At 46.8% G+C, this 26,509-nt stretch overlaps 1 protein-coding gene across 6 annotated transcripts in view; it reads left to right on the top strand.

Annotated features, from left to right (window-relative positions):
- NEDD4L (NEDD4 like E3 ubiquitin protein ligase) overlaps positions 1-26,509 on the top strand; it is a 334,157-nt gene that overhangs the window by 99,726 nt on the left and 207,922 nt on the right. For all 6 annotated transcript variants that reach the window (XM_029921933.1, XM_029921939.1, XM_029921938.1 and 3 more), the window contains exon 2: positions 8,331-8,404. In XM_029921933.1, the coding sequence (XP_029777793.1) occupies positions 8,331-8,404 (74 nt within the window). The remainder of the gene's footprint in view (positions 1-8,330; positions 8,405-26,509) is intronic.

Genomic DNA, 26,509 nt, shown 5'->3' with positions numbered 1-26,509 from the left:
ACACTGTATAGTATTTGCTTCGTTAGACTTTTCAGCTATTAATGGGCAAGCACTTAGTTTGCGTGCTGGTCTTGAGGATTTCAGAGGACGTCTTGACCTTAGAACACGTGATGAGAACCCCCCATTTCATTTCCACGGAGCTGGATTCCATAGTTTAACTCCTCTGCACTGTTCGAAGTTGTTAAGTGGGTTAAGAGTAGGGCTTCCTTCCTTTCTCCCTTCCTTGGTTCTTTCTGTCTTCCTTCCTTTCACAAGATGTTCAAACTGTGCTTCATTCTTGCATTGACATTGTGCTTTAAGAGCAGCAGTATCCAGGAAAACTCCGTGATTACGGGTATGTTCTGAATTCCGTATCTGCAGTGTCCAAATGGTAGGCCGCCACTAGGCATATGTGCCTGTTTGGCACCTGAAATGTCGCTAATGTGACTAAGGAACTGACTTTTAACTGTAATTGGTTTTTCTTAAGTAGCCACGAGTAGCTGGCGGTTACCATATTGGACAGTGCGACCACACAGTTGAGTTGAGAAGATAAGGCTGACCTGCAGGAAAGAACTACACTGGTTTATTCTTTATGTGCCAGACGAGATGGTCACGCTCGAGGTCCGTTTCTCTTCCAAGCTCTGATTTCTCACTTCTGCCTGCCTCTTGGACATCTCTGCCTGCCCACTGGCAAGGGGAACTCAGAGCAAGAAGCCCAAGATCCAGATCAAGATGTTCTCTTATTTCCCTTAACCTCAGCCCTGCTCTCCTTCCTTTATTTTCTCCCATCAGAGAGCTTCAGCCCCCGTTACACCAAAGCTGGTAACTTGAGGACGTGCCTATTCCTTTGCCTTGCAGAAGCCATCTCCCACCCGGCATACTGTGTAACCCCTGCCCGCGAATAGCTTTGCAACTGGTCCCATGTCTTCTGTCCCTAGAGCCACTGCTCTCATCTGGTGGACAGTGTTGCAGACCCTGTAATCAGTCCTGTCCTCCTCTCTCTCTGGATTTGTCTCCCTTTGTTCCCGTCACCCAGCGAGCCTGTCACTCATCTGCTAGATGTGTCTGCCCTGTGTTGCACAGAGGATGAAGCCTCAGTCAGTGTAAAACAACAAAAATGGCTTATTTGGGTGGTTCCGACTCGGGACTCAATCCCGTGAACTATGAGATCATGACTTGAGCTAAAATCAAGACTTGGATTGGGTCAGTCAGTAACTCCAGCTTTCCCTTACTTTATTTTTGTCTCTAGCTCGTAGTCTGTAGTTGGGAGTAAACAGAAACCTCTGTCAAAGATGTACTTCTTAAAGGATAAGCATCTGGCCCATGAATAACTGCTGGAGGGCCTTAAGGAATGTAAATCTCCTCAAAGAAAATTCTTTAGGCTTATATTATGCTTAAAAACAGACTTTTGTTAGGGAATCCCTCCCTTGTGATGACTTATTTGTTCCTGTTATTTACTACTGTCCTGACAAGAAGGACCCTTTTGGAACATGTCTTTCCTTCAAGGACCTTGAACTATCTAATCATTAAAGAAAAAATGTAACCACCCATGATATATAAGACACTGACTATCTTAGTAAAATGTGGCTTTACCACCAAAAAAAAAAAAAAAAAAAAAGATTTGGACGCTTACCTGACTGAGCCACCCATGGGCCCCTGCGGACACGCTTTAAAACCACACAACCTAATTTCTGCAAGTCACCTTGAGCATTACGTTTATAATTCTGCTCTGTAGGGCCATCCTCTTCCTGGTCCCCATTTGTGGACTTCTCTCCATGGCATCCTGAGGTTCGCAGTCTAGGAGAGGTGGAGGAATTTAGGGTATGTGCAGTCTGATGCGTCTGCGGTTTTCTCTGGAGCTGGTAGCCCTGGGACTTGCACTTGTTGAGAAGGTTCTGCGTTGCCCTGACAGTGGTGAACAGCTACAGAGGACAGTCCTGTGAGTTGGGGCTTTTGCTGTTCACAGGGTTATATGAACTTGACGTGGACATGCAGTCCAGTATTGGGGCTCCTTTCCTGTGACATCCTGTGTCTTTGTCTCTTCACCACACCTACCTTAGGCTTCTGTTCCAGCCCTGCGTCACAGGTGCATCCTAGGTATGTATATGTCTAACCTCTGCAATTGACTGTCGAGGCCAGAGAAGAAGGTGTCTTGATGACTTTTGTGTTCTTGTCTGCCATCACAGTGCATTGAACATAAATGTCACTTGTCACCTTTGTGTTGAATGAAGAGTTAGAAGGTCAAAGTAGAGAATCAGATGCTTAACCAACTGAGCCACTCCACCTCTCCTAATGCAATACAGTGACTTTCCTGACTCCCCTCTCCCGGAGTCGCGGAACCTTGCCCGGGAATTGCAGATCCCAATAAAGGCCTTCTTGGCTCCATAACTTGGCCTCTTTCTTTCCTCTCATCTCTGCATCCATTAAATCTTACAGTGTATGTGATACCCGGGCTCATCAGAGATCATGTGGGGAAGAGTATTATTTCCTAACCCAGATAGGCCCTTTTGGGGGTGAGATCAGCGGCCATTGTGAAGAGTAAGGGATAAAATACACAAAGTTACCTCCTCCAAGCAGATTCACAGGAGAAAATGTAAATTCTACTAGCATACTTTGAGTTTGAATTGGAGCCTTATTTTATCAGAGGGCAAGTTTGATAGATTATGTATTTAATAGGCTTTGTGGGTGGGCACGGGAACTTGGTAATAACCATGTAGGCACAGTTTATGCGAGCGGCCTTCTGAGCTGGAAACAACCGTCTTACAAACGAGCCTTCAGAAAACCACCTGTTCAGAAGCTGGGACATCCGCTCTGGCCCCCCATCCAGGACTCCTTATCTTGTGTAGGCCTTCAAGAAGAATCAGACAACAAGGTGGAAAAGCAAAACGCAGGTCAAGTGCACAGAATCATCCCTGTTGTGCCATAATAATGCAAACACCATCGATGAACAATCCCAGGAAGAGACCCTGAAAGTCACGAGAGTATCTTCAGTCCTTGAGCCTCACCTCTTCCCTGCCTGTGCTTTCTCTGCATCGCACAGTCCGACGCCAAACAACGTCTTCGTTGTCCTAAGCCACCTTAGTTAAATATTTAATTCTCCCGAGATGTCATGCGTAGATTTTATGAAAGTAATAACATGCTTCAGAAAGTCCATTTGCTCGGCTTGGAGCCCATTGCATCTGATAAATGAGTCACCCACCTGGTCATGTGTTTCTTGACGGTATGGCGGTTGCTGCTTATCTGTGCGAACACTTATTATTTAGAGGAAACAGAGATAAGAAGTTTTTGGTGAAGGTCTGTGTAAAAACTGTTTTTATAGAGTGGCATTCTCTTTCTTCAATGCCCCATAACTTCAGAGGCAGGTGAAACTGCCTTTGACAGCTGCTTGCTTGTAAGTAGTAAGTGATCAATAAAAGCTCTCTCTTCCTCTCATCCCCCAGCTGTTGCCTGCATGTTACACAAGAGTGTCCTCTTCACGTCTCCCAGGTGTACAGTTACACACCTTTGTGATTGACTCAAATATAACTCGTAGGTTTTTATGATGACCAAAGATGGCTTATTTATTTTAGAAATACATAAGTCTAGATTCCTAAGCTTGTGATTTTAAATTTCTCTTAGGTATTTTTTGGCATTTCTACAGAAATTTAATTTCCAAACAAAAATATTTAATGTATCCAAAGAAAAAAATGTAGATAATCATGAAATTCTCTGTTATCCAGAGATAATCACTGCTCATTTCCTTTTGACATCTTTCTCTGTGCATATGTAGGATTTATGTTTATTGGAAATTGATTATATCGTATATGAGTGAAGCTAACTGCTAAACCTGCGGTTTTCAGTGGGAAGAAAGAGCACAAGTCTGTTTCCAGCTCGCTGTCCCGGCAGGATCAGTAGGTGTCATTGGAGCGGGCAGGATGAGGTGGACATGTTGCTCCACCCCCTACATTCCTTTCCTGGAGTTTCCCCCCTTCTTGCCTTCAGGATTTTCTCTGTTGAGCCAGAAGAAGAGAACGGAGGGGGCATGAGTGTGGAAGGGTCTTATGGGCCAGGTCTGGAAAATGCACACATCATTTCTGTGCATGTTCCACTGGTCAGAACCTAGTCACATGACTATCTGACTGCAGGGAATGCTGCGAAATGTAGTCTACGTGGAAAAGAGAAACAGCTTGTTGACACCTTGCTTATTTCTAACTCGGCTATATAACGCATTTTTAAAAGAAGTTTATCCATTTATTTTTTAGAGAGAGAAAGAGAGGGTACGAGCGGGGCAGAGTGAGGGGCAGAGAGAGAGAGAGAGAGAGAGAGAGAGAATCCTAAGCAGGCTCCATACTGTCAGCACAGAGCCCTATTCAGGGCTCAAACCCACAAACTATGAGAACATGACATGAGCCGAAGTCCGACATTTAACCAGCTGAGCTACCCAAGGCGCCCCTTGTAGAACCCATTTTTGAAACTTTTTTTTTTACAAACCAACTTGATTATTTCCAGCATGGTCCCCTCTCCATCTCAATCCTGTGGGAAGCCCCAGCGTCTCTTGCCAGATCTCTTCCTAATTGGCCTGCTTTTCTTGTTGTTCCCCTGTAGTCTGATCTTGCACAGCAAACTAAAGTGGTCTTTTAAAACTCAAGCCAGAGGGCACATGGGTGGCTTAGCCGGTTGAGCATCCAGCTCTTGGCACAGGTCATGATCTCACGATCCATGAGTTTGATCCAATGTCAGGCTCTGTGCTGCCAGTGTATAGCCTGCTTAGGATTCTCTTCCTCTATCTCCCAAAATAAAGAAAAAACTTTAAAAAAATAATAAATTATTAAAAAGTCAAGTCAACTGTTGTCACTTCCCTGCTTAAAACTTTCCAGAGAAGATTGGAATAACGCCCTCTTTCTGCAGAAACAACTTTCCGGGTTTCCGGCCCCATGGTGCCACTCACTCCACTCTTGCCCTCCCTTCAATGCCAGACCTGGTCCCCAAGGCCTTGGGACTTGCTGTCACCCGTGCATGAAAATCCCCATCCCCAGCATCACCCTCTGTCTCCTCCAAAAGAGAGGAGATGCCTTTCCGGACCACCAGCCTTTAGCATCCTGGCCCTCTTCCTCTACAAAGTTGCTTTTATTTCGCTCTCATTGTGTCGTCAAAGCACTTAACCACCATCAGAAATTCTGGCTTGTTTGCAACGTATATTTATATTCTGTCTGCCTTCTGCATTGTTGGTTCCCAGAGTCAGGAACTCCGTCTTGCTCCTATCTGTACCCGCAGATAATGGGTCTGGCACATGGCGAGCACTTGGTAAACACTCATGGAATGAGTGAAGGTCATTACAGAATCTTACACATATTTAATGACGGGATTGTAGCTCATTGTTTGGAATTGCTATGCGCATCCCTACTTTTGGGAGGACTTTGGCATTTTTTTTTTCTTATTAAAAGTGATCTGTTGGTGATCTGTTGGTGGCTATTCTTGTAGCTCTTTTTTGGTTCGTTTCATGCTCAGAACTATGCTTATTTTCTTAGGATTGATTCCTAAATGAGAATTTCTTGAGTGAAAAGATGTGTGTACAGGTTTTTTAAGTGTATGTTATATATTACCCTTGGTCCTCCAGACCCCCAATTTGTGTCCCTGTGTAGTTGAGAGGCCTTACAGTGAACTTTCAAGAACACCAGAAAGGTGGGTGGGGCAGGGCGGGAGTGGGGCAGTTTGTCTGTATTGCTGTGTCCTTAGATCTTTGAACAGGGGCTCATGCTTAATGAATAAATCAGTTTCCCTAAAAAATATTCTAGTTGTTTCTTCAGTGAAGTTCGTCTTTATTCATTTATTCATATAAATGTTCCCTAACTTTAAACTGTATGCTTTTGGAAAGTCGATCTGCCCAGTGTAGGAACATTCACCCAAGGTTTATATAAACCTAAGTGAATCAGGTGTAAGTTGGCCTCATCCTAGTCCTTAGAATCAAACAAGATGCAGTTTTGAGCCGCCTGTCAGGTTGGTGGAAAGTCCAGGACACTGCCTAGGATTTCTGAGAATCTCAGGGACTGAAAGAAACAGAGACAGTTTCTTACCATAAGTCTTGTCTTTTGCTTTGTGACCGACTGAGTGTTGGTTTCCATCTGAGACAGAGTCCCTGGTGTATCTTCCCCAGCTCAGACCAAGTACAAGGCTGGGGTGCAAAGACTGCTCTTCTCCCTGAGCTGGTCGTGGACAGAGCCTCCGCCTGGTAGATCGGATGAACCGTCTCCTTCAGCCGACACCCAGCCCTGGCCCTGGGGGGAGACTTAGCCCTTTTCCTTAATAGTATCCACCTTCCGTGGGTTCCAAGCGAGGTCCCCTCTCTGCCCAGTGGTGTTGGGGGAGAGTTGCTGTTGGAAGTCTTTGGCATGTGGGGAGGGGCCGAGAATTAGGACGGGGAGAGGCAGGGAGACAGAGACAGAGACAGCTGCTCCGTTCCAGCTGTTCCGGGTCCTCGTGTCTTCTGAGTGGTCCCTCCTTCCTTCTCAGGTAACATCTCAACACCTTAGCCAAGGATGTTGTTTTTACTGAGGATCGCCAGTTGGTATGCCCTCGTGGGCCAAAAACTCTTCCCAGGTGTACTGTGAACTCTACAGAAGTGTGACTGAATTTTGATCCATGTGTACAAAATGCTTCCGCTATGACATTCCTTGAGTGGAGCAGGCCAGAGATGCCATTGGCAGTGGGGGTGCAGCCTCAGGCTAGATAACACCTGTGCTCCCAAAGAATCCTCAATGAGTGATCAGTGATGTGAGAGTGAGAGAGGAGGGTCACAGCAGTCCGCGCCTGCTCAGAGGAGCCGAGGGAAGGGCGCTGGACCCCCGGAGGCTTGGTAAGCACCCGGAGACCTGGCTATGCTGTCGCAAGGTCCCTGGCTTGTCTCAGCCTTCTCTCGAAGCCTGCCACGCACGGGAAATCCAAACTTGAATCCAGCTCTCATTTGAAAGGGTATCCTAAGCACCCACACGTTGAGAAACCTTTTTTTTTTTTTTTTTTAACCTGGTTGTGTCTCTGCTGTGTGGAGGGGGTGTGGGCAGCCTTATGTTGGGGTAGATGGACGGAGGGATGGTTGAACGGGTGGAAAGTCCTGGCTCAAGCGTGGTTCCGGTGGCACACACACACGCCCGGTGTGCAGCTGATTGACCACAGCCCCGTGTCCTCCTCCCTCCAGGTTTTACTTCACCCTGCCTCCGTGGACAGCGTGTGCATAAGCATTTGGGTTTTCTTTCCTTCACCCAGGTCATGACTAAGCACATGGATAGACGCCTTTCTCCCTTGCCCCTCGATGCTCCTGTCCCCAGGGACTCCATCCCCAGCATTTCCTCCCTCGCCCTTCCTGGGTACGTTCTTCTGCACCTCTTGCCATAACTACCAACTGTGGCTCTGTGGCCATCACTCCCCAGTCTGACCCACACCAGGAGTCTCTCCCATTTAGCTCTTCAGTCTTTGTTTCCCCCCCTCCTGGTTGTTTCATAGACACCTTGAATTTGACCTTTTGCTGCCTTTCTGTTCATGCTGACACTTAGTGACCCAGACCAGAACCTTGAGAACAGTCCTAGACTTCTGCCTACCCTCCCCCCCCCGGCCCCTCCTCAAGCCAGCTCCTCTTGCTTGAGTGTCTTAGCCCTTAGCTACTTCTCCAACCTGTGCCTTTCGGCTTGGGGCCATCATGGGGTCCTGTCCCTCTTAGGAGACTGGGAGCATATTTGTGTCCCTATTTTAAGACCTTGTTCAATGTTCAGTGCAATAGGAACTGCTTAGGAAATGTTGGAATGAATGAATATGCAGGTTAATGAACGAATGAGTGATTTCTGAGATGGCTTGAGATGATTTCCAATTAGGGTGATTTTTTTTTTTAAGTTTTTTATTGGAGTCAAAGAATAATTTTTGTTAGTACCAACATTGTGATAATTGTAATTCTGAGGAAAGTTTGTACATGAAATTTCTTTCTGTCTCAGGCTGCACACACAAATGTATCAACTTCGGTAGAGGAATTACTTATTAAATTTATGGTACCCTAAAACACTTGGGTATTTATCTAGGTGATTTTGAATGTACGCTTATGTTCTTGGTCCCCCTGGGAAATCTTTCACTGGCTCAAATAATTGATCTGCATGATGTACTTTGAATTAAACTTGGGCTTAATTAATCTGATGCTCTAAGTTTCTCGGGGCCATAGGATTTTAAGGCTGGACTTTTGAACTTCAGTGTAAGGAAGAATGCCTGTGCTTGCGCTGATTGGTTCTGTGTCCCAATACTGGTCTAGGGAGAAATCATTACCTTTGCATAAGAGTGAGTTGTGACCCCATTGAAGGTCCATTTCTTAAACTTTTTTCTTTCCCCTCCAACAGGGCGAGTCACGTATTCTCCGAGTGAAGGTCGTTTCTGGAATTGATCTCGCCAAAAAGGACATCTTTGGGGCCAGGTATGTTTGCTTTTATTTATTTATTTTTTTTATTTTTTTTTTTAGGATTCTGAGGAGTTAGGCAAGCACTTTCCAGACTCAGGCATGCATTCGAGTCTCCTGGAGACCTACTTAAAACAGAGGTCGCTGGGCCTCACCTCCCAGAGTCTCTGATGGAGTCGGTGGTGCTGACACAGTCAGTCCAGGGACCGTATTTTGTGCTGGTTCGTAGCCCTTCATATGGGTCAGTTTCCTGGGGAAGCTGGATTCTCATGTTTCTGTTTTTCTCAGTAGAAAAATACAGTTTGGGAACATGTATTCATTTTAATACATCCCTTTAAAAAAAAACCCCAAATTTAGGAAGACGTGAAGCTGTGATTTTGTTCTGAGCGGGAATGGGTATTTTTGACTTGTTATAATCAGAATTGAGACGTTTAGTGATTTATGTGCCTTTTCCGGATGCACCAGTAGCCTGGTCTGTCTGGGTATTTAGCTTTTTTGTTTTAAGTATTGCACCTGATAATCCTGAATCTTGAAATCAGCCTTTTTGTTCCTTTGCTCTCCGGAGTGTGTTGGGTGAAGTTAGTGGACTGGTCACAGAATGAGGATAGAGCCGCTGACATCCGCCTGAGTCGCGCTGGTGGTGTGGGAGGGACACGCGTCTCACCTGCGGATTCCTTCTCATCTGACCGTGAACTTGTGCCGAGTGGTTGCCCTTGTGTCTGCATGAATGCTTCCGTGTCTTACCAGATGAGAAATCTCCAGGAGATTGACACCTCTCGCTTCTATTGCTTACCATGCAGAGCACGAGAACAGGACTGGGCACATTGTCTTTTAACTTAGACACTTGCACGCTGACCAGTAAATTGTGCTCTTAGGTCAGCAATGTCTGTTGCTCTCACTCTTTTCCATAAACATTACAGTTTTGAAGGGGAAGAGGTTGGGTTTGGAAAACTTTAGCAATCTTTATTTTGATTGTTTTTGTTCTGTTTTTACCGAAACCCTTAAAAAAAATGAAATGGATTCAGATTGCATTTCTTAGCCTGTTAAGATCTGAGGTTAAAATTGGTAGTGTGGTGAGGCTTCAACTCTTAGAAGAGCCAGACACACCTGAGCCTTGAGTTTTTACCTTTTATATGAAAAGAGGTGGCATCATTTCTTAGCAGCAGGGTAAAAGGAATGAGAGAATACCTCAAGATATGCATCGGAAAGACAGGCACAGATCCAGTGCGGATGACTCCTCTGCTTGCATGGTTTGATCTGCACTTGCCAGTGGACTGAAGTCCCAGGATCCGGTTAAGGTGTAGGATTTGAGTCCTTTTGTAACGGCTCATGCCAACCTGTCTGGTCTGGTTTGCCCCTTACTCCAGCCCCACCCCATCTGTCCAGATTGATCAGATTTGACTGCCCTTTCTACTGGCAAGTTCATACTCTTCCTGAATGACAAAAGTTGAGCCACTGGATGGGTCATTGGACTAGATGACTGTTCAGGTCTCTCTAAAACCAGATATTGAATGGCTGAATACTTCTTAAAAGCAGATTGAAAGAACTGTCCATTGGATTTGAAAGCGGCTGACCAAGTTCTTAGGATTGTAAGTGAATATCATAAGGTAATTTGATTTAGAGTAGATGCACTTTGCTAAGTAAGATCTTAAGGTTTTATTCTTTTTAAACTTAGAAAATCTTTAAGTTTCGAACTGTATTCTTCAGGTAAGCTTGTATCTCAGGATCTCTAACTTTTTGTCCTAGGCTTAAGTAGTAACTGAATCGGGTCATTTTAATACAAGTGTTGGGTCCACCTTCCCTTTTCCTCCTTAATTGTGATCAGTCTTCATTTGAGGTTACTTAGTATCCTCCAAGACCATAAAGCAGATCCTTAAAATTGAGCAACACTGGCTACGATGAATTTGCTCTAGAATGTCATGATTTCATATGGAAGATTATTTCTGTATTTTGTGCTTTGAACTCTTAGCGTCAAGTTCTACCTGTTTGGGTTGCTGTCATTTTTTTTTTGATAAGCACTGACTCAAAATGTAAAACGCACATGAACCCAAGGGCATTGGAGAGATGTGGCAAAAATCCTTGTGTCTACTAGTTCCTGAGACTGATGGGGACATACTGCCATGGTGAGGCCACCTCACCTGAGTCCCTGTTGTCTATATGTCAGTTGTTAACATTTGGCTACATTGGCTTCATCAATTTTCAAAGTAAATTCTAGACATCATGACATCTAGCCCCTAAGAAGAATACTTATTCTCCAAGAAGCCAGCATATTCTTGCCTTTATACCCATGAAACAGATTTCAGAAAATTACCAGCAATTGCCCAATGGACTCTGTTACCTTGTCCATTCCCTGAATTCCCCAACTGTCCTGTCCCCATTATGCCTTTTACAGCTGGGCGGTCGAGAGCAGACTTCAGTGGAGGACTGTGTATTGCATTCCGTTGTTAGTCCACCTAGAATCACTCTCCCCTCTTCTGTTTTTAAATGAACTTGAAATTGTCTGTAGGTTGTCTTCCCACATCTGATTGCTTCCTGTTGCATCATTTAATGTGCTCTTTTTTCCTCGGGGCTTCCTGTATATTAGCATCGAAAGGCTTGCACAAATTCAGTGTCATCACCGGGGTCGGGAATGGGGACGTTGTTTGCTCAGGAGGAATGCAGCATCTGGTTCTCCTGTAACCAGCGGTGCTGACACATAAGGGACCCCGGGTCTAATGTGGGGCCCAGTCTGTTTCATCCATTGTCTGCTGGAGGCCCTCTTAAATGGGGCCACGACCTTCAGGCCACCAGGGACTCCACATCTCCCATCAGATTCTATGCACTGGCTGCCTCATAGGGAGTCCCCTTGAGGCTTGGGCCCCTGTTTGGTTTTGACCCCCACACTGGTGGTCTTCAGCACAATCAGTAGAGCTGATCTTCCCCCCCACCCGTAGCACACGCACCTCCTGAGGTGGGCACAGGGCACCTCACTCTCTGCGGGGCCTGTGTTTGTGATGCAGGGACGCTGTGGAAACCTGCCTCCTCCCCGGAGGCCTGTGGGGCAGCCTCAGCCGTCCCGGGCAGCCCTGAGAACCACGCAGCCAACGCTAAGGGCCTCGGGGCCGAAGAGTATTTGTCTTAAAATCCCTGCACCCAACAGCTCATACAGTTCCTCCCATGAGAGCCCAGGGAGCCGCCCCCTCAGACGATTTATTCTGACTTCTCAGCTCCACCACCCCAAGCCCTGATGGGACTTCAGAGGGTGTTCCCCTTCCCCTCCCAAGTAAACACCCTCTCTTATTCTGGAACAAACACACAGCTCTTCATGAGTTCATGTTTAACCTCCTGGTCTCTGAGTGCACGATGTCCTTATAAAGTGTGACCCTGGTGGCCCGCACGCCATTCAGGCCACGTGGGGTCCCAGAGGGAAGCATTAGAAGTGGCAGATGGGTCAGTGTCTAGGGCCCCGCGGTTTCCTCCTGCGTGAGGCCCTGAGGGTCGCTGTCCACAGCCAGGGTCCTCAGGTTATTTAGAATGATCTTGAGTCCCTGAAAACGCTGTGCTGTGCAGGGAATGTCTGATAATTTTAAAAAATCTTTGTGTCACCCCAGTTTTGGTAAACGAAGGAGCGAACTAGACCGACTACACTTCCGACCATTCTCTGCTGTGGTGTTCATGCGAGTCCCTCATGCAGCATTTCCTGCTTTGCCTTTGCTCTTTTTTTTTTTTTAAGTTTATTTATTTATTTTGAGAGAGAGAGAGCGCGCGAGCATGAGCAGGGGAAGGGAGGAAGAGAGAGAGGGAAAAGGAGAGAATCCTAAGAAGGCTCCCTGTTGTCAGCGCAGAGCTGGACACGGGGCTCGAACCCACGAACCGCAAGATCATGACCCGAATGGAGATGGAGTCAGATGCTCAACCGACTGAGCCGCCCACACAGCCCAGCCTTCACTCCCGATGCATGGATGTGTTAGGACCATCAAAGGCGGCTTTGCTCTGCCAAGAGGTTTGACCGAGTGCGAGGGAAAATGGCAGGACACCTCGGCCTCGTTGTTGGAGTCCAGATTGACGCTCTCTGGTCACTGAGTCTGGAAGGCAGAAACCTGGATGTGTTTCAGGAGCACGAGGGGGTGCCCAGCACCTAGTAGATGCTTGCTAAATTTTGTTTATTTGGTCAGAGTGGAGCCTGAGAAAACGGGAAGATTAAAGCTGATGAAGAGCCCTGGGCCATGTGTTCATCACCTACTGTAATTACAGGGGTGCCTCTGGGGATCGGGGAAGTGGTGTCTGCGCATGTGTGTTGGGGGGGGTGTCCCTGTCCCTTTCCCTTCCTTGCTGCTCCTCTCAGCAGCCCACCCCGCCTTGCTCTTCCTCTTTGCATGCTCTCTGGCTCTCACCCCAGTACCTTCACTCTTGCTCTATCCCAAGGCATCCTGGATTTGTCTCACCATTTTCCTTTTTGGGAGGAGATAGGAGCGAGTATAAGACGCTCAAGTGTAAGGAAGGCAACGTGCCAACTTGAGATGAGTCAGCAACGAAAGCAGTTGTGAATGTGTAAGACAATGAAGACCATATTTACTTTACAGCAGTTGAACTTAACAGCCAGAACCCACTCTTGGGGGCGGGGCCTCGGAGAGGCTTTGAGAACAGGGGTCTCCAGGCCCACCCTGCATCTGCCGTGACAAAAATGTTGTTACTGAAGGTGAAAATATTCTGGTATACCTAAAAGTTATGCTTTAAAAAATGGAATCCCAAAATGTTAGATGTCTCAGATCCAAATCTCCTATGCTGTAGTATTTCATCTTCTAAGAAACACTGTCAAAGACTGTATACAATTATTTCTACTTACGGTAGAAACATTTGGGGGAGATAAGATTTTTAAGATGGCAGGAGAACAAGCTGAGAGCTGATGGTGGAGGGGGAGAGGGAAGTGGGTGATGGGCATGGAGGAGGGCACTTGTTGGGATGAGCACTGGGTGTTGTATGGAAACCAATTTGACCATGAATTATATTAAACAAAATAGATTTTAAGATGGCGAACACACGTGAGCTGACAGGTTCTTACGTGGTGATAGAGCCTTCTCTCCTGCTCTCGATGGGTATCTGAATTGGGGGCCAACGCGCTTTTTCTTGGAAGGGCCAGATAGAAAAGAGCTTAGGCTCAGTGGGACTCAGAGTTGCTGAGGTAGCACAGAGTACAGGCTGGGCGTGGCCGTCCGCAGGTGGCCCATGGGCCCCAGTGTGCCACCCCTGGAGAGCATAAGCCACTGGTTCTCTACAGCATATATATTTAGAACTGGGAGTGCCAGTATTATTTGGTCATGATTTTCAGATTAAACTGTTACAAGGAGCTGCTGGTTAATCAATGGCAGACAGGAATTGAGCCAGTATTGACTTCTTGGGCATGGAGGAGAGGGTTTCTAGATACGGCATGAGCTCTCCCCACCCCTTCAAGGGGCAGCATGCTTACAGTAGAGCTTATGGAACTTTTTAGAGAGGCGCTGTGGGTTTTAAAGTCTACAAGTGACGACAACTGTAAAAATGTTTTTTTTGTTTTGTTTTGTTTTGGACAAAATGATTCTCACTGCCTCGTATATAAATGCATGAAGAATAAAGTTGAGTTTATATGTGTATGTACAAGCAACTATATACAGTCACGTGATTTAAATTAGCATCTTGCAATTAAAATATTGCGTCTTTTCTCCACGGAATATTTTTTAGACTTAGGACCTTAGTGCAAGTAATGTTTAATAAGGAATATGCAATGTGTAACTCCCCAGTAAATTATTAAAAGAACTGGCATTTCTAGTGTCTAATATCAACACAGGTGATATAAAATATGCCTCCCGTCTTAACGAGCATGCGCGGGCATTCCTTGGGGGCGTGCAGAGAGGAACGGGTAGGAAATGTTTCAAGGGAGGTTTGCATTTCTTCTCTTCCTTGTTCAAGGTACACTATTGTGCTTCCCTTCTGAAAAACTCATTATTGTTTCTAGTCTGTTATTTTAGATGCTTGAAATGAAGCATTCGTGGTGAGAAAATAGAGAAGCATTTGAAAAAAATGCTACTTTCAAGTTTGGAGGCAGCTGGTTAGAAAGTCAAAATGGGTGAATCCTAAAACTTGATCACAGTTTCTTCTTTCTTTTTTTCTCTTTCCTTCCTTGCTTCCTTCCTTTCACTAGTGAGAAAATGGTAGTGTTGAGTGTATAGTCTCCGTCTCTGACTTGTGGACTCTCGAGAATTCATTGTGAACCGTGGTTTTAATTTTGTCGAAGTGATTTTAAATTGTATCTAGACTGTCTAGATCATAAAAGATAAGTTTGCAAATTCCTTTCTTCCAGAATGGATCACTGGCTCCTCGTAGTGTGATTTTATTTTGTTATTTAATACAGAGTCAAACCATGCCATCTTAGAGATGAGGTTTGAATGACTAGTGAGACCATATAGGTCAGGATCTTTTGCTTGCCTTCACACTGCTTCTCGGCCTGGAATGTCAGAGTCTTATATTTGAAACTATTCTTTCTCTGGAACCATCTGTCCTAGCTGGTGGCTCCATCAACTACCTAGGCATCCGATCTGGGAGTTATCCCTGGTTCTGATCCCTCCCTGCCCCCAGCCTGGTCTCAGGGTTTGTGCAGGGGACGTCCCCGGTGGTGTTCACATCTGCCCGCTCCCTCCCCTCCCTGCTCCACCTCAGAATTCATTCTGCTCCTGGAAGACCCTTCAGTGATCAGTCAACTGCTGTGGATTAACGTCCCAGCTCCTTAACCTTGACAGAAGCATCCTCTGTGCCCCCCTCCAGTGCATCTCTTGGCCTTGACCTTCCCAAGTGGCCATGCTCAGTCCTGCAGTTGCCTTCGGAGGCTGCCCTCTTCCTCCTCTGTGCCTTGCTGGTACCCAGAATGACCACCATCTCCCTGTTTTGCACAACTGGCTTGTTCACCCCACCCCCCACTCCCCCAACTCCGTGAGCTCACTCCCAGGCAGCTCTCTCTGTCTCTGCCCACTTTGGTCCCGTCTGGTGGCCCTTGGCTTTGCTTGCTCACCCTATGCAGTTGCCCATGGGTGCACTGAGCATGTGGTGTTGGGACTTTGCTCTAGACCGTTACCTCTGAACCCTGCCATGGTCCTGCATTGGCCCAGGGCCACCAAATCCATGACTGCCATCCCCCCCGCCCCCATGCACTTGGCAAACTACTGCGCATTGCTGTCAGCCCCTTGGCTCTTGGCACCCTCCCGCCACTAGACTGAGTTTGTTCTCTGGCTTTGGTATTCTCCGGGTGATTTATATACACCCACGTTTCCCCTACCCTCCCATTTCATTTCTTGCTTATCTTAGTCTGTATGTATTTTTCAGGCCCTCATTCTTTACAATATGCAGATTTACAGTATGAAATTTTAAGAGTCTAAAAATTCTCAACTAGCACGTATATTATTTCCAGTTCCTTCCTACTTTCAAATGGCTACAAATGCTTTTGACTTTAAGGAATTCCTCATCCTTAAGTCTTCGCTCTGCATGCAGTTCACCAGAGGAGAGGACTGTGAGCATCCCTGACCACGAGAGTGTGGATGGCACTTCCTGTGGGTCTGGAGGTGTGCTGGCGAGGTATGGCTCCCTCTGCTGGCCATGTGCTCTGGTGCGTTTTCATTCTGGACTGTAAAAATGCTATTTGCAACAGTCCTTTGGAGTTCTTTTTCTTTTTAAAAATTTTTAATGTTTATTTATTTTTGAGAGAGACAGACTGAGAGAGAGAGAGGGAGAGAGAGAAAATCCCAAGCAGGCTCCAAGCTGCCAGCACAGAGCCCGATACGGGGCTCAAACTCAAAAACTGCAAGATCATGACCTAAGCCTAAATCAAGAGTCAGATGCTTTGCCAACTGAGCCACCCAGGTGCCCCTAATTTTCTGATTTTTAAAATTAATTCAGGTCTTTGCTTTAGCTGGTATTAAAGTCATTCTCAATGACACCCAGGAAAGAATGATTTTACTTTAAGCAATTCCTAATTTTTACAAGGTTTTAAAGTAGACAATCAAGTACCATTTCCCCCTTTAACTCTACATCCCCCTTTTTCCTTTCTTTGCCAGATAAATTCCTAAACTTGTAGCATCATCAAAATAAAATGCCATAAGCTGCTAAGGAATAAATAACTGATACTGGGAAGAAATGAAATTTTTTCCAGTGGGAGGTGCTGTATTCCAATATGGAATAGATAGCATTCATAGACAAAATGAGGTATAATGCATTTTTAGCTTCACACTTTGACAGATCAGAACTTCAGCACTCTGTTTTCTTTAAGAAAGAAATGTCCAGGGGCGCCTGGGTGGTTCAGTCAGATAAGCGCCCGACTCCTGATTTCAGCTCAGGTCATGACGTCACAGTTTGTGAGCTGGAGCCCCATGTCGGGCCCTGCGTGGACAGTGCAGAGCCTGCTTGGGATTCTCTCTTTCTCTCTCTCTCTGCTCCTCCCCACCTCCCGTCCTTGCACACATACGTGTGCTTGCTCACGCGCCCTCAAAAATAAAGAAAGAAGGGAATTTCCAGGCTGACCTTGTTAGTATAGAGAGATTATAATAATTAGTACCTATCTCCATCTTAATTATGGGAAATAGGTATAGATCATCTCAAAAATATTTGTATTTGGCTTTGGAATTGAAAAAAAATTGCAATATAATTTGAGGTTTTTAGAAGTTTTTAGCACTGCAGAGAAGTTAATGGAGTAACTCATTACTTGAAAAACAGATGGGAGAGGTTTAAAATTTTTTTTCTCTTCTCTTCCTTGGAGCTAATTTTTTTAAAGTTTATTTATTTATATTGAGAGAGAGAGAGAGAGAGAGAGAGCGAGCGAGCAGAGTGGGAAAGAGAGAGCCCCAAACAGGCTCCACACTGTCACTGCAGAGCCTGAAATGGGGCTCAAACCCATAAACCATGAGATTATGATCTGAGCAGACGTTGGATGCTCAACTGACTGAGCCACTCAGACACTATTCCCCGCCTCCCCCCCTCGCCCAGGACTAAATTTGTGATGATGCACTCACACAGGACATTACACAGATAGGTAATAACCCTGAAAGAAGAAGCAGCACTTGAAAATATTTTTTAAAATTTTTTAATGTTTTTATTATTGAGAGACAGACGGAGCATGAGCAGGGGAGGGGCAGAGAGAGGGGGAGACACAGAATCGGAAGCAGGCTCCAGGCTCTGACCTGTCAGCACACAGCCCGATGCGGGGCTTGAACTCACAAACCATGAGATCATGATTGAGTCAAAGTCAGATGCTTAACCGACTGAGCTATCCAGGCCTGAAAGTATTTGTTTAAATGCAAGATTGGCTAATTTTCTCCCAGGTATGCTTGGACGTTTTTTGTTTTTTGTGTTTTGTTTTTTTTTTTTTTTTGGCATTTTTTATGTTTTGATAAAATTCTGTCGGGGGAGCGGGGAAGGAGTCTTAAGTCTTGGGCAATGTGCCTAGGAGGGTCCATTTCAGCCAATGACTTGCTTACACAGAGTGCGGGTGGTTCAGACACCCACAGAGGAAAATGGCATTGGTCATTTATCGACTTGTTTTGTTGCAGCGATGTTCTTCTCTCCCTTTGCTGTTTGTTAGCGTCTGCAGATACTGCCAGGAAACAAAAGCCAGAGGAAAGCCGTGACTGCTTTCAGTGGGACAGAAAAAAAAATGGGAGCCACCAGGGAGAAAAATTAGGGAGAAAAGTGTCGGTTTGAGAGGATATGAAAACAGATGATTTTCTTTTCCGTTGGAGACATTGAGATTCATTCTCGGAGCTGTTGGGACTGTCCCCATGAGATAATGTTTTCATGTGACAGCTCCTGATAATGCTGGAACATTGTACGAATACAAGGTCCCACTGTTTTCTCTGGGCCCCTCCCCCCTCAACAAAATGAGCCTCCGAAGCAGGCGGGTGAATAAACCAGGAATCTTAAACCCTCTCCGCTGGGAAGACGATGCTATTTAAATAGAACGTGACTGCCTCACCACCTTATGGGTAGAAACCCCAAGAAACATGATGGCGGCTCCACAGGTTACGGAGAGAGGGACAGTCAGCAGCCCTGATGATGTTGACCATGCTTCTCACCAGGGCCGCTTTCGTCCCCATGGCTCACGCCCACGCCAGCTTTCCCTCCAGCCTTTCTCTTGCTTTGTTGTATCCTCTTGGGTATTTTGGAGAAACTGAGGCTGGATTGGCAGAGGATACCAGAGAGTGTCCCTAATCCCTATGAGGAGGGCAAAAGAAATGTTGCTGTAGGGGCTCCTGGGTGGCTCCGTCGGTTAAGCATCCAACTTCAGCTCAGGTCATGATCTCATGGTTCGTGGGTTCAAGCCCCGCATCAGGCTCTGTGCTGACAGTTCACGGCCTGAAGACTGCTTCGGATTCTGGGTCTCCCTCGCTCTCTGACCCTCCCCTGCTCATGCTGTCTCTCTCTCTCCAAAATAAATAAAACATTAAAAAAAGAAAAAGAAATATCGCTGTCGCTTGATGAGGTGATACTTTGAGGCCCGAATTGGGTTGAAATGTTAAGAACAGAACCCATTGAAGAAAACAGTTGGAGAGTCCCTCGAAGAGAGATGGATCAGTTGTGTTCCTTCTGTCTCCCCCTGCCCTAAGTAAAGAAATTCACATCAGAAGTAGTTTTCCAGGATAATAGTGAGAAAGGCTGATGTGAGCCCTTTTGTTTACTTAGAAATTTGCATGTTTAAGTGATCTGGAGAATGATGCACGTTTATTGTGCAAATCTCAGCAGACCTGTAAGAGGCAGGCAATAAAAGCCCTTTATGCTGGGCCTCCTGCCTGCACCCCCGACGAGGAGCCGGTTGCGGCAGACAGTTTGAGCATCGCAACCCCCCCCCCCCCCCCCCCCCCCCCCCCCGGAGAGCTTTGTGCCTGTGTGTTTGGCGGGGGGCACTAGAGTTACACTGTGCGGTCTTGTTAACTGTAAACCCCACCGTGCACTGTGGGCAGGTTTCCAGCCCGTCCTGCGTGTCCCTGTCATGATCTTTTCTGCGGCCAGTGGGGTCGGAGAATGCCAGAAAGATGCTCTGCTCCAGGGCAGATCGCCACTACCCCTTCAGGCCCAGCACAGACAGGACTTGGCCTGAGAAATGACCCTCCCAAGTCCCTTTGGCCCCAGTGACTTTAGTGGCCTTTACTGGTGCAGCAGAGCAGGTGCAGGATGGACCTTGGCTTCTTGGTTCCTTTTTGAGTGCTCCATGCACTGGGGAGGAGGACTTGGGGTCCCTGCCTGCTCAAATTCTGTACCCCTTTCACCAGTGGAGTCTTTGGCCCAGTGCAGACGAAGCCGTTTTGAAAGATGCCCCCCACCCCCCTGTCCTTCCCCCCGGGCCCCCCACCATGGGAGACCTGGCCAGGGAAGCTTTCTGCATTAGCTGGTTGCTCCTTGTCGTAGATAACACCCCACACGGAGGTCGCCTGAACGGGGCCAGCCGCCCTGGGCCCCAGCAGTTGCCAGACAGGTGCACTTACGTTGAGAGTGGGCACAGCATCTCATGGCGCGCCCTCTGGGCTGGTGGGTGCCGTCACCCGTGCCCCGGGCCTGCAGGACACCACCTTGCTGGGAGCTCTGGCTCCAGCACCTTCTCCAGGTGACCGAGTGTCCCCGTGGTCTCTGTGCGGCACTCAGGGGCCCCGTTGCCCACAGCTGGCTGTTCGGGCACTTGCGGCGATCATTGAAGATTGCTGCTTCTCTCTTGAATGGCTTCCTTCAGTGTTACTTTGGCTCACTTATGTTTGCAAAAACATCTTTTAGCCTAAAAATTTGTGTTTTGTTTTGTTTCCAAAAAAATTTTTTTCTTCTACCCTCAGCCCTTTTCATTCACATGAACTTCTGATGGCATAAGAGATCCAAGTTCGTTTATAGGAAAGAAACTAGTCGTCAAAGCAGGAACAACTCCCTAAAGGTGGTAGGCTTGTGTGTCGTGGCCTTCAGCATTGCCTGTGTCCCCGTGTCTCTGGAGCCGCCTGTGGGAGGGGCGGTGGCCGCCTGTGCGTAGAAGGCCTGAGGTCGCGTAGCCGTCTCCCCTTCTCACCGGGCCCTCCTGCTCTTCCTTTCTGCCCAGCAGCCTTCTGGGGTGGTTTGAGTTTGGAGCTGAGGCCTTGCTGGAGGTGTTGCCAGGATAATCTTCGGCCCGTGGGGTGGTGGCTCAAGAAGTTTCCTGGAGCAGCTGGGTCAGTTTTTAAGGTGTCTCTGGAGGCGTAGCCTCGTGTATTCCGGAAATGTTTCTCGTGGAGTCCTGTTTTTTTGCGTACAAGAAACTTTTCTTTTGCCGAGCCCTGCTCAGCCTTCTCCCGAAGGGCGCCCTGCTGGAGAGACAGGGTGGGGTGCCATGTTTGCTTACGGTTTATTTAGCACCATTGATGCCAGTCACTGAGGGTCCTTAGTGGTGGTGTCATTCCCAAGGTACTCGGAGTAGAGGGCAGTGTGGGGGTTCAGCAAGGAGCGCAGATTCATGGGAGCTGCCCCCGGATAGGTAGGGAGGCCTTGACTGTAATACGACCTGGGGAAAGATGACACACATCTGTGCCCAGATGAGGCTGCCTTCCCTCTGAGTTTCTGCTCCTGAGCTCGGAGTTGGCAAGGGTCTCTGGGACCAGATTTCAAAAAGTGCATAGTATCTTCTCCACAACAAGACGTTAAAACTAACAGTGTCAGGGGTACCCGGCTGGCTCAGTGGGGGAAGCATGCAACTCTTTTCATGGGGGTTGTGAGTTCGAGCACCACATTGGGTGCAGAGATTACTTAAAAAAATAAATTAAAAAACACTAATACAAACCTCAAGACTTTTAAAAAAGTAGTTTACAGTCTCATCTCAACAAAAAAATGAGAGAAGGTAAGAGTAACACAATTGATGAATTTGACTCAAAGAGGTACATGTGGCAGAAAATATGCCAGGAAGTGAAAAAGGAGGAAATGAAAAGTGAAAATGGAAAAATACCCGTTGCTATCACAGAGAAAGGGCTAATTTCCTTAATATGTAATGATCTACAAATCAATAGAAAAATCAATAAGCTAATTGAAAAATGATTGGGGAGGGTACAGGCAGTTCAGGAACAAGAAAATATCAGTGACAATGAAACATGGCAATAGTTAACCTCACCGATAATAAAAGAAATAGCAATTGGACATCCACTGAAATACCATTTTCTTTTTTTTTAATGTTTTATTTATTTTTGATACAGAGAGATAGGGCATGAGAGGGGGAGGGGCAGAGAGAGAAGGAGACACAGAACTGGAAGCAGGCTCCAGGCCCTGAGCTGGCTGTCAGCACAGAGCCTGACGCGGGCTCGAACCCACGAATGTGAGATCTGGCCTGAGCCGAAGTCGGACGCTCAACCGACTGAGCCACCCAGGCGCCCCTGAAATACCATTTTCAAAGATGGTGTTGCCAAAGATGAAATTCTTAATAGCACACGTAGTCAATAAAGAATGCTGTAATAACACATACATACGCTGATGCTGGTGAGCTCTGATATCATAGAGATGGATCGCTGTGTTATCCACCTGAAAGTAACGCCACACTGTGTGTCAACTATACGTGAGTTTGGAAAACTGTAATAAATAGCACGGTAGGTGGGCAGGGATGTGAGGAAATGGCTAGCTTTGAGCCACTAGGGGACGTGTGGCCGGTGGAGTCTCTAGGACTGTGGGAAAATTTACCAAAATGACCAATGCCTGTTACCCAGAGACCAGCCTTCCCGAGTCTGTCCATTTCTCCAGCAGACGCCATGCACCTGTATGAGGTGAAAGTCACACGGAACAGGCGTTCCCCGCGAATGGTGGTCAGGAAAGATGAGGAATAACAAACGATCCCGACACCGGCTAGGTCCTGGGCTGGGGCATAGCATTGCCCCCTTCCTCCCGCCGGCTCTCTCCCCTCCGCTGCTTTTTCCGCTGGTTCTGTTCTCAGCCGGGGTTTCTCTGTTTGGTGACAGCCCCGAGCTTTCATTCTCAGCAGAGAGAGGGCGGCGGCCCTGGCAACGTTTGGGGCTTGCCTTTATTGGGTCACCCCTGACCTGTGGGCAGGGGAATGGAATGTTCTATATGTTGACCTGTATGTAGTGGAGCAACTCTCTCATTTATATCAAAAGACAAGCTCCAGCCCTGTGACTCACCGCCCCTCCCACCTTCCTTTGCACTTTATGTTCCCAGTAGATCTTTGTCCCTTGTTACCGCCATTTTCAAAGAAAGTACCGGAGTGTGAGACCTATTATGTTTTTGAGATGCTGTGATTTTGTACATTATGATGAAATTACAATCATCACATCAGTCTTAGGAGGTAGAAATTATTTGCATTTCCCAGATTAGACACACTGGATCAGAAAGGGTGAAGCCCCTTGTCTGATGTCACAGCGGATAAGTGACAGAGCTGGGGTTGGACCCAAGCATGTTGGTAGAGACCCTGCCTCCCTGCTTGTGAGGTCGGGGGAGGGGGGGAGGGGGGCAGTGTTTACAGTCTCCCCCCTCCCCTTCTTCCCTGACATAGGAAGGCGGGGCCTAGTGGCTGGTGCCTGGAGGGTTCTAGAAACACTCCATTCCCTGTCTCTGACTGATGGGCTTCATTGGTCAGCAGTTGTTGGCTTCCATGAGGTGGCTCTAGGGGAGCCTGGGACACCAGGAGGGACTTTGGGTGACTGATTTGTTTTCCTCTTCTGCACGTTGACTTTTTGCACTCATTCCTCTGAAAAGTTGCTCAACCAGATTCGGGGGAGGGGGGTGGGAGCAGGGGTGAAGCTTCTGGGCAGAAATCTGCAGGTAGCTGCACAAGTGATAGGGGACTTGAGAAAAGAAGGGTTAGGAAGGAAAAAACCTCTTCAGGTTCTTGTAAATCACAAGGGGCATAAATAAGAAATTCAGCATTTAAAACCCATGATTAGGATTTGGGCTCAGCACACTTGATTACAAACGAACACTTAATGTCGTAGCAGATTAATGTACGGAGAGCTGGACCTCTTTTGTTTATCCTTCGCGTGGATCATGAGATTTTTGTGTTCTAAGTGCGTTTTAAGATTAATTATGAAAGTCAAATCACCAGATGCTTGAGCTAGAAATGTATGTTAGTGATATTCAGAGATGATTAAATGCTGTTTCCTCTTCTCATGGGAAGAAAGCAGAATTTCTGTTCTGGAAGCAAAGATGGAAACCACGTTGGCAAATCAGAAAACCCTCACTCCCTGTCCCCCAACATGTGACTCATTGGTCTTTGGTCTGAGTTGTGGCAGAGGGAATTTGAGGGGATGCTTCAGGGCACCCAAGTTGCTACTTTCTAAAGAACTGGATATGTGTGGGAGTCCTGTTTGATCTCTTGGGTGCATCTTAGCTACTCCCTTAATCCAGAGAGAGCTGCCTAGTAGGGATTTTAAGATGGGTACTTGGGATGAGCTGGTTCACGTTCAAAATATAATGAGTGGCACATGGAGTCATCGGCCGGAGGGGCGTGGTCCAGCCAGAGCCGGGACCAGCATCCAGGGGGCGGGCTAACCCTGGGGGCTCGCCGCCCTCACGCTTCAGGCTGGTCTTCACTACCCTGATCCCATAGCCTTCTCTTGACCTTCCAAGCAGCCACACTTCTGGGCAAGCCTCCTGGCCTTCTGCATTTGTTGTGAATAATTGAAGTTGAGTTACTGCACACTTAAGCCTGGACTGTGGGCAGTAATCTGCATTTATTATTACACAATTTACCTGTATTTTTTAACCTCTATTTATTGTTAGGATTGCAGGCGGGTTAATTCCTTCATTGTCCTTCTAATGAAAACGCTGCAGGTTGCAGGGTCTAAGCGTATTCCTGCCACTCTGTTGTGGCCAGATCGAAGCAGAGAGTTCTTTCTCTGCACTGCTCTTCTGCATCCGAAACCAAGCCCTGACCTTCTCTTCCAGGCCCCTTTGTTGTACAGCAGGGATGGAAACAAAAGACTTTTCATTCCACCTGTCCAGGGCACCGGGGAAGGAAGGGAAGCCCTCCCCAGGCTTTGCAATTCCCCTAGCGCTCAGCTCAGAAAGCCTTTATCCTCCTCTGATATTTACTCAACACCTGACGCCTCCAGGGAATCTTTAAAATTGTTCTCGGGGAAAGAAACCATTCTGCTGCAAGTGCCTATTTTTAGACTTTATAAAGCCTTTCTCTGCCTATAGCCTGCTCTTTGAAAGGCACCAAGGTCTTTTGTCTTTAAAGTTCAGCACCCTCCGGCTAGTTCCCCGCCTGAACCCCCAAGCCCTGGGATATATCTCCCTTCTTTCTGACCAACACCAAAACCACAGGTTTGACCTTTACACCGGTATAGTTGAAATTATACATCAGGGGAAGAAGGCCACTTCCAAGCATTGAACCTCAGAGCAAAGTATGAATTCGGTAGGCCTTGGAACCCTATCCCCGCTCGGCACATTTAACCTGTCAGCCGGACTGGTTTCAGTTTTGGGCCCTGCGGTTGGTGGGCCAAGTTAGGACAGGTTTACTAGGTGGTCACTAGCTTACGGCGGTAGGGAGCACCACATGCGGGCCGGGATTAAGACACTGATACGGGCCTTGACCACATTCTGGTCAGCCTGGGTTAATCTCTTTGGCCAGGGGTTTTGGCTCTTTTCTTTACATGAACCCATAGGTCATACTTAATGGCAGCTGTGTGACTTTTTCAAGGCAGCGAAAATTCAGTGCAAAGCCTGCAACCCAGGGGAAGCGAGAGGGGCAGTTTTCCATCTTTTCTGCTCTTGGCCTTTTCCAGTTTCCTCACCTGTGTCCTGCTCTTGCTTTCTCCCCACCCTCTCTCCATACGGGCCATACAAGAGAACGGAAGGATCTGGAATGTTGTAGTGTGCATCAGAACTGCAGTAGGTGACTGTCAGCCTTCGGTGACCCTCTCAAATGACCTCAAGGTGACACCAAAAACAAGAAGAACCAGAAAACCGGTGAAGCAGAGACACGCAGGCACCACCTTTGAACAATCAGATTCTAGAAATGTTTTAAGATCACCTAAGGGTCTTTCACATGCCTGTGTGGAAATCAGTAGACCTCAATATTTACAACCAAACCATACCTTGTGACAATGCAAATATTTGGAGACCTGCTCCCGAGCACGTATCCCTTTTACCCTTTGCATGTGTAAGCAGCCTTCAGAGCTGTTCTCGGGCCGTCTGAAAGGTCCTCAGGAAGACCACGAATCTAGCATTTACAAACCTACTTTGAGGTTGGCTTTCTTTTGGTCGATAAGAGGACTTTATTGAAAGTTTTGATTCACACCATTAAATTTAAAGTAGATACATTGAATATTTCATAGGGAATTCACTTTAAATGGTCAAAACTGTAATAAAACCAACTAAGTGTTCATTTAGGCAGAATTATTCTAAAATTGTGACCAAGAAGAACATGTACATAGAAGAGATTGGAATGGATTCAAAACAAAATATTAACACCATATCGGGGTGGTAGGATTACCAGTTATTTTTGTTTCTTAGATTTTCTAAATTTTCTTGGGTAAGCATATTATTGAATGTTATCAGCCATATAGAAAAGTGTGCATGCGTGAGGCTCTAGCTAACATACTTCAGAAAGAACTCCTCCTAAGGAAATAAGAGTGTATTATATCCTTAGATATGTATTCTAAGGATATATATGTATAATACATATGTTTTATAAGATATATTTTTCAGGGGCGCCTGGGTGGCTCAGTCAGTTAAAGCCTCCGATTTCGGCTCAGGTCAGATCTCACGTTCGTGGGTTCGAGCCCCGCGTCAGGCTCTGTGCTGACAGCTAGCTCAGAGCCTGGAGCCTGCTTCCAGTTCTGTGTCTCGCCTCTCTGCTCCTCCCCCTCTCATGCTCTGTCTCTCTCTGTATCAAAAATAAATCAAACATTAAAAAAAAAGATATATTTTTCATATACATCCAAAGAATTAGCTATAAGGAAGCTGTCAGGGAGCAAAAAGGTCACATCCCCTTCAAGGTCCTTCTAGCCAGACGAAGAATCAAATTGACAGGAGACAGGTTAACAGGAGGAAATCAAATTCAGTAGCGTACTTATGGAGAATTCACAGGGACGTGGAAATCCCAAAGACAGTCCGGCTCCATGAGGTCTGTGTGTCCATCTGAACTGAGGAGCTAGGGGGAAGGGGTCCGGGACTCAA

The sequence above is a fragment of the Suricata suricatta genome, chromosome 14 (genome assembly GCF_006229205.1).
Source record: "Suricata suricatta isolate VVHF042 chromosome 14, meerkat_22Aug2017_6uvM2_HiC, whole genome shotgun sequence".
Classification (NCBI taxonomy): Eukaryota; Metazoa; Chordata; class Mammalia; order Carnivora; family Herpestidae; genus Suricata; species Suricata suricatta.
Note: the sequence above shows the minus strand (reverse complement) of the source record. Positions and strands in the feature narration are given on the sequence as shown.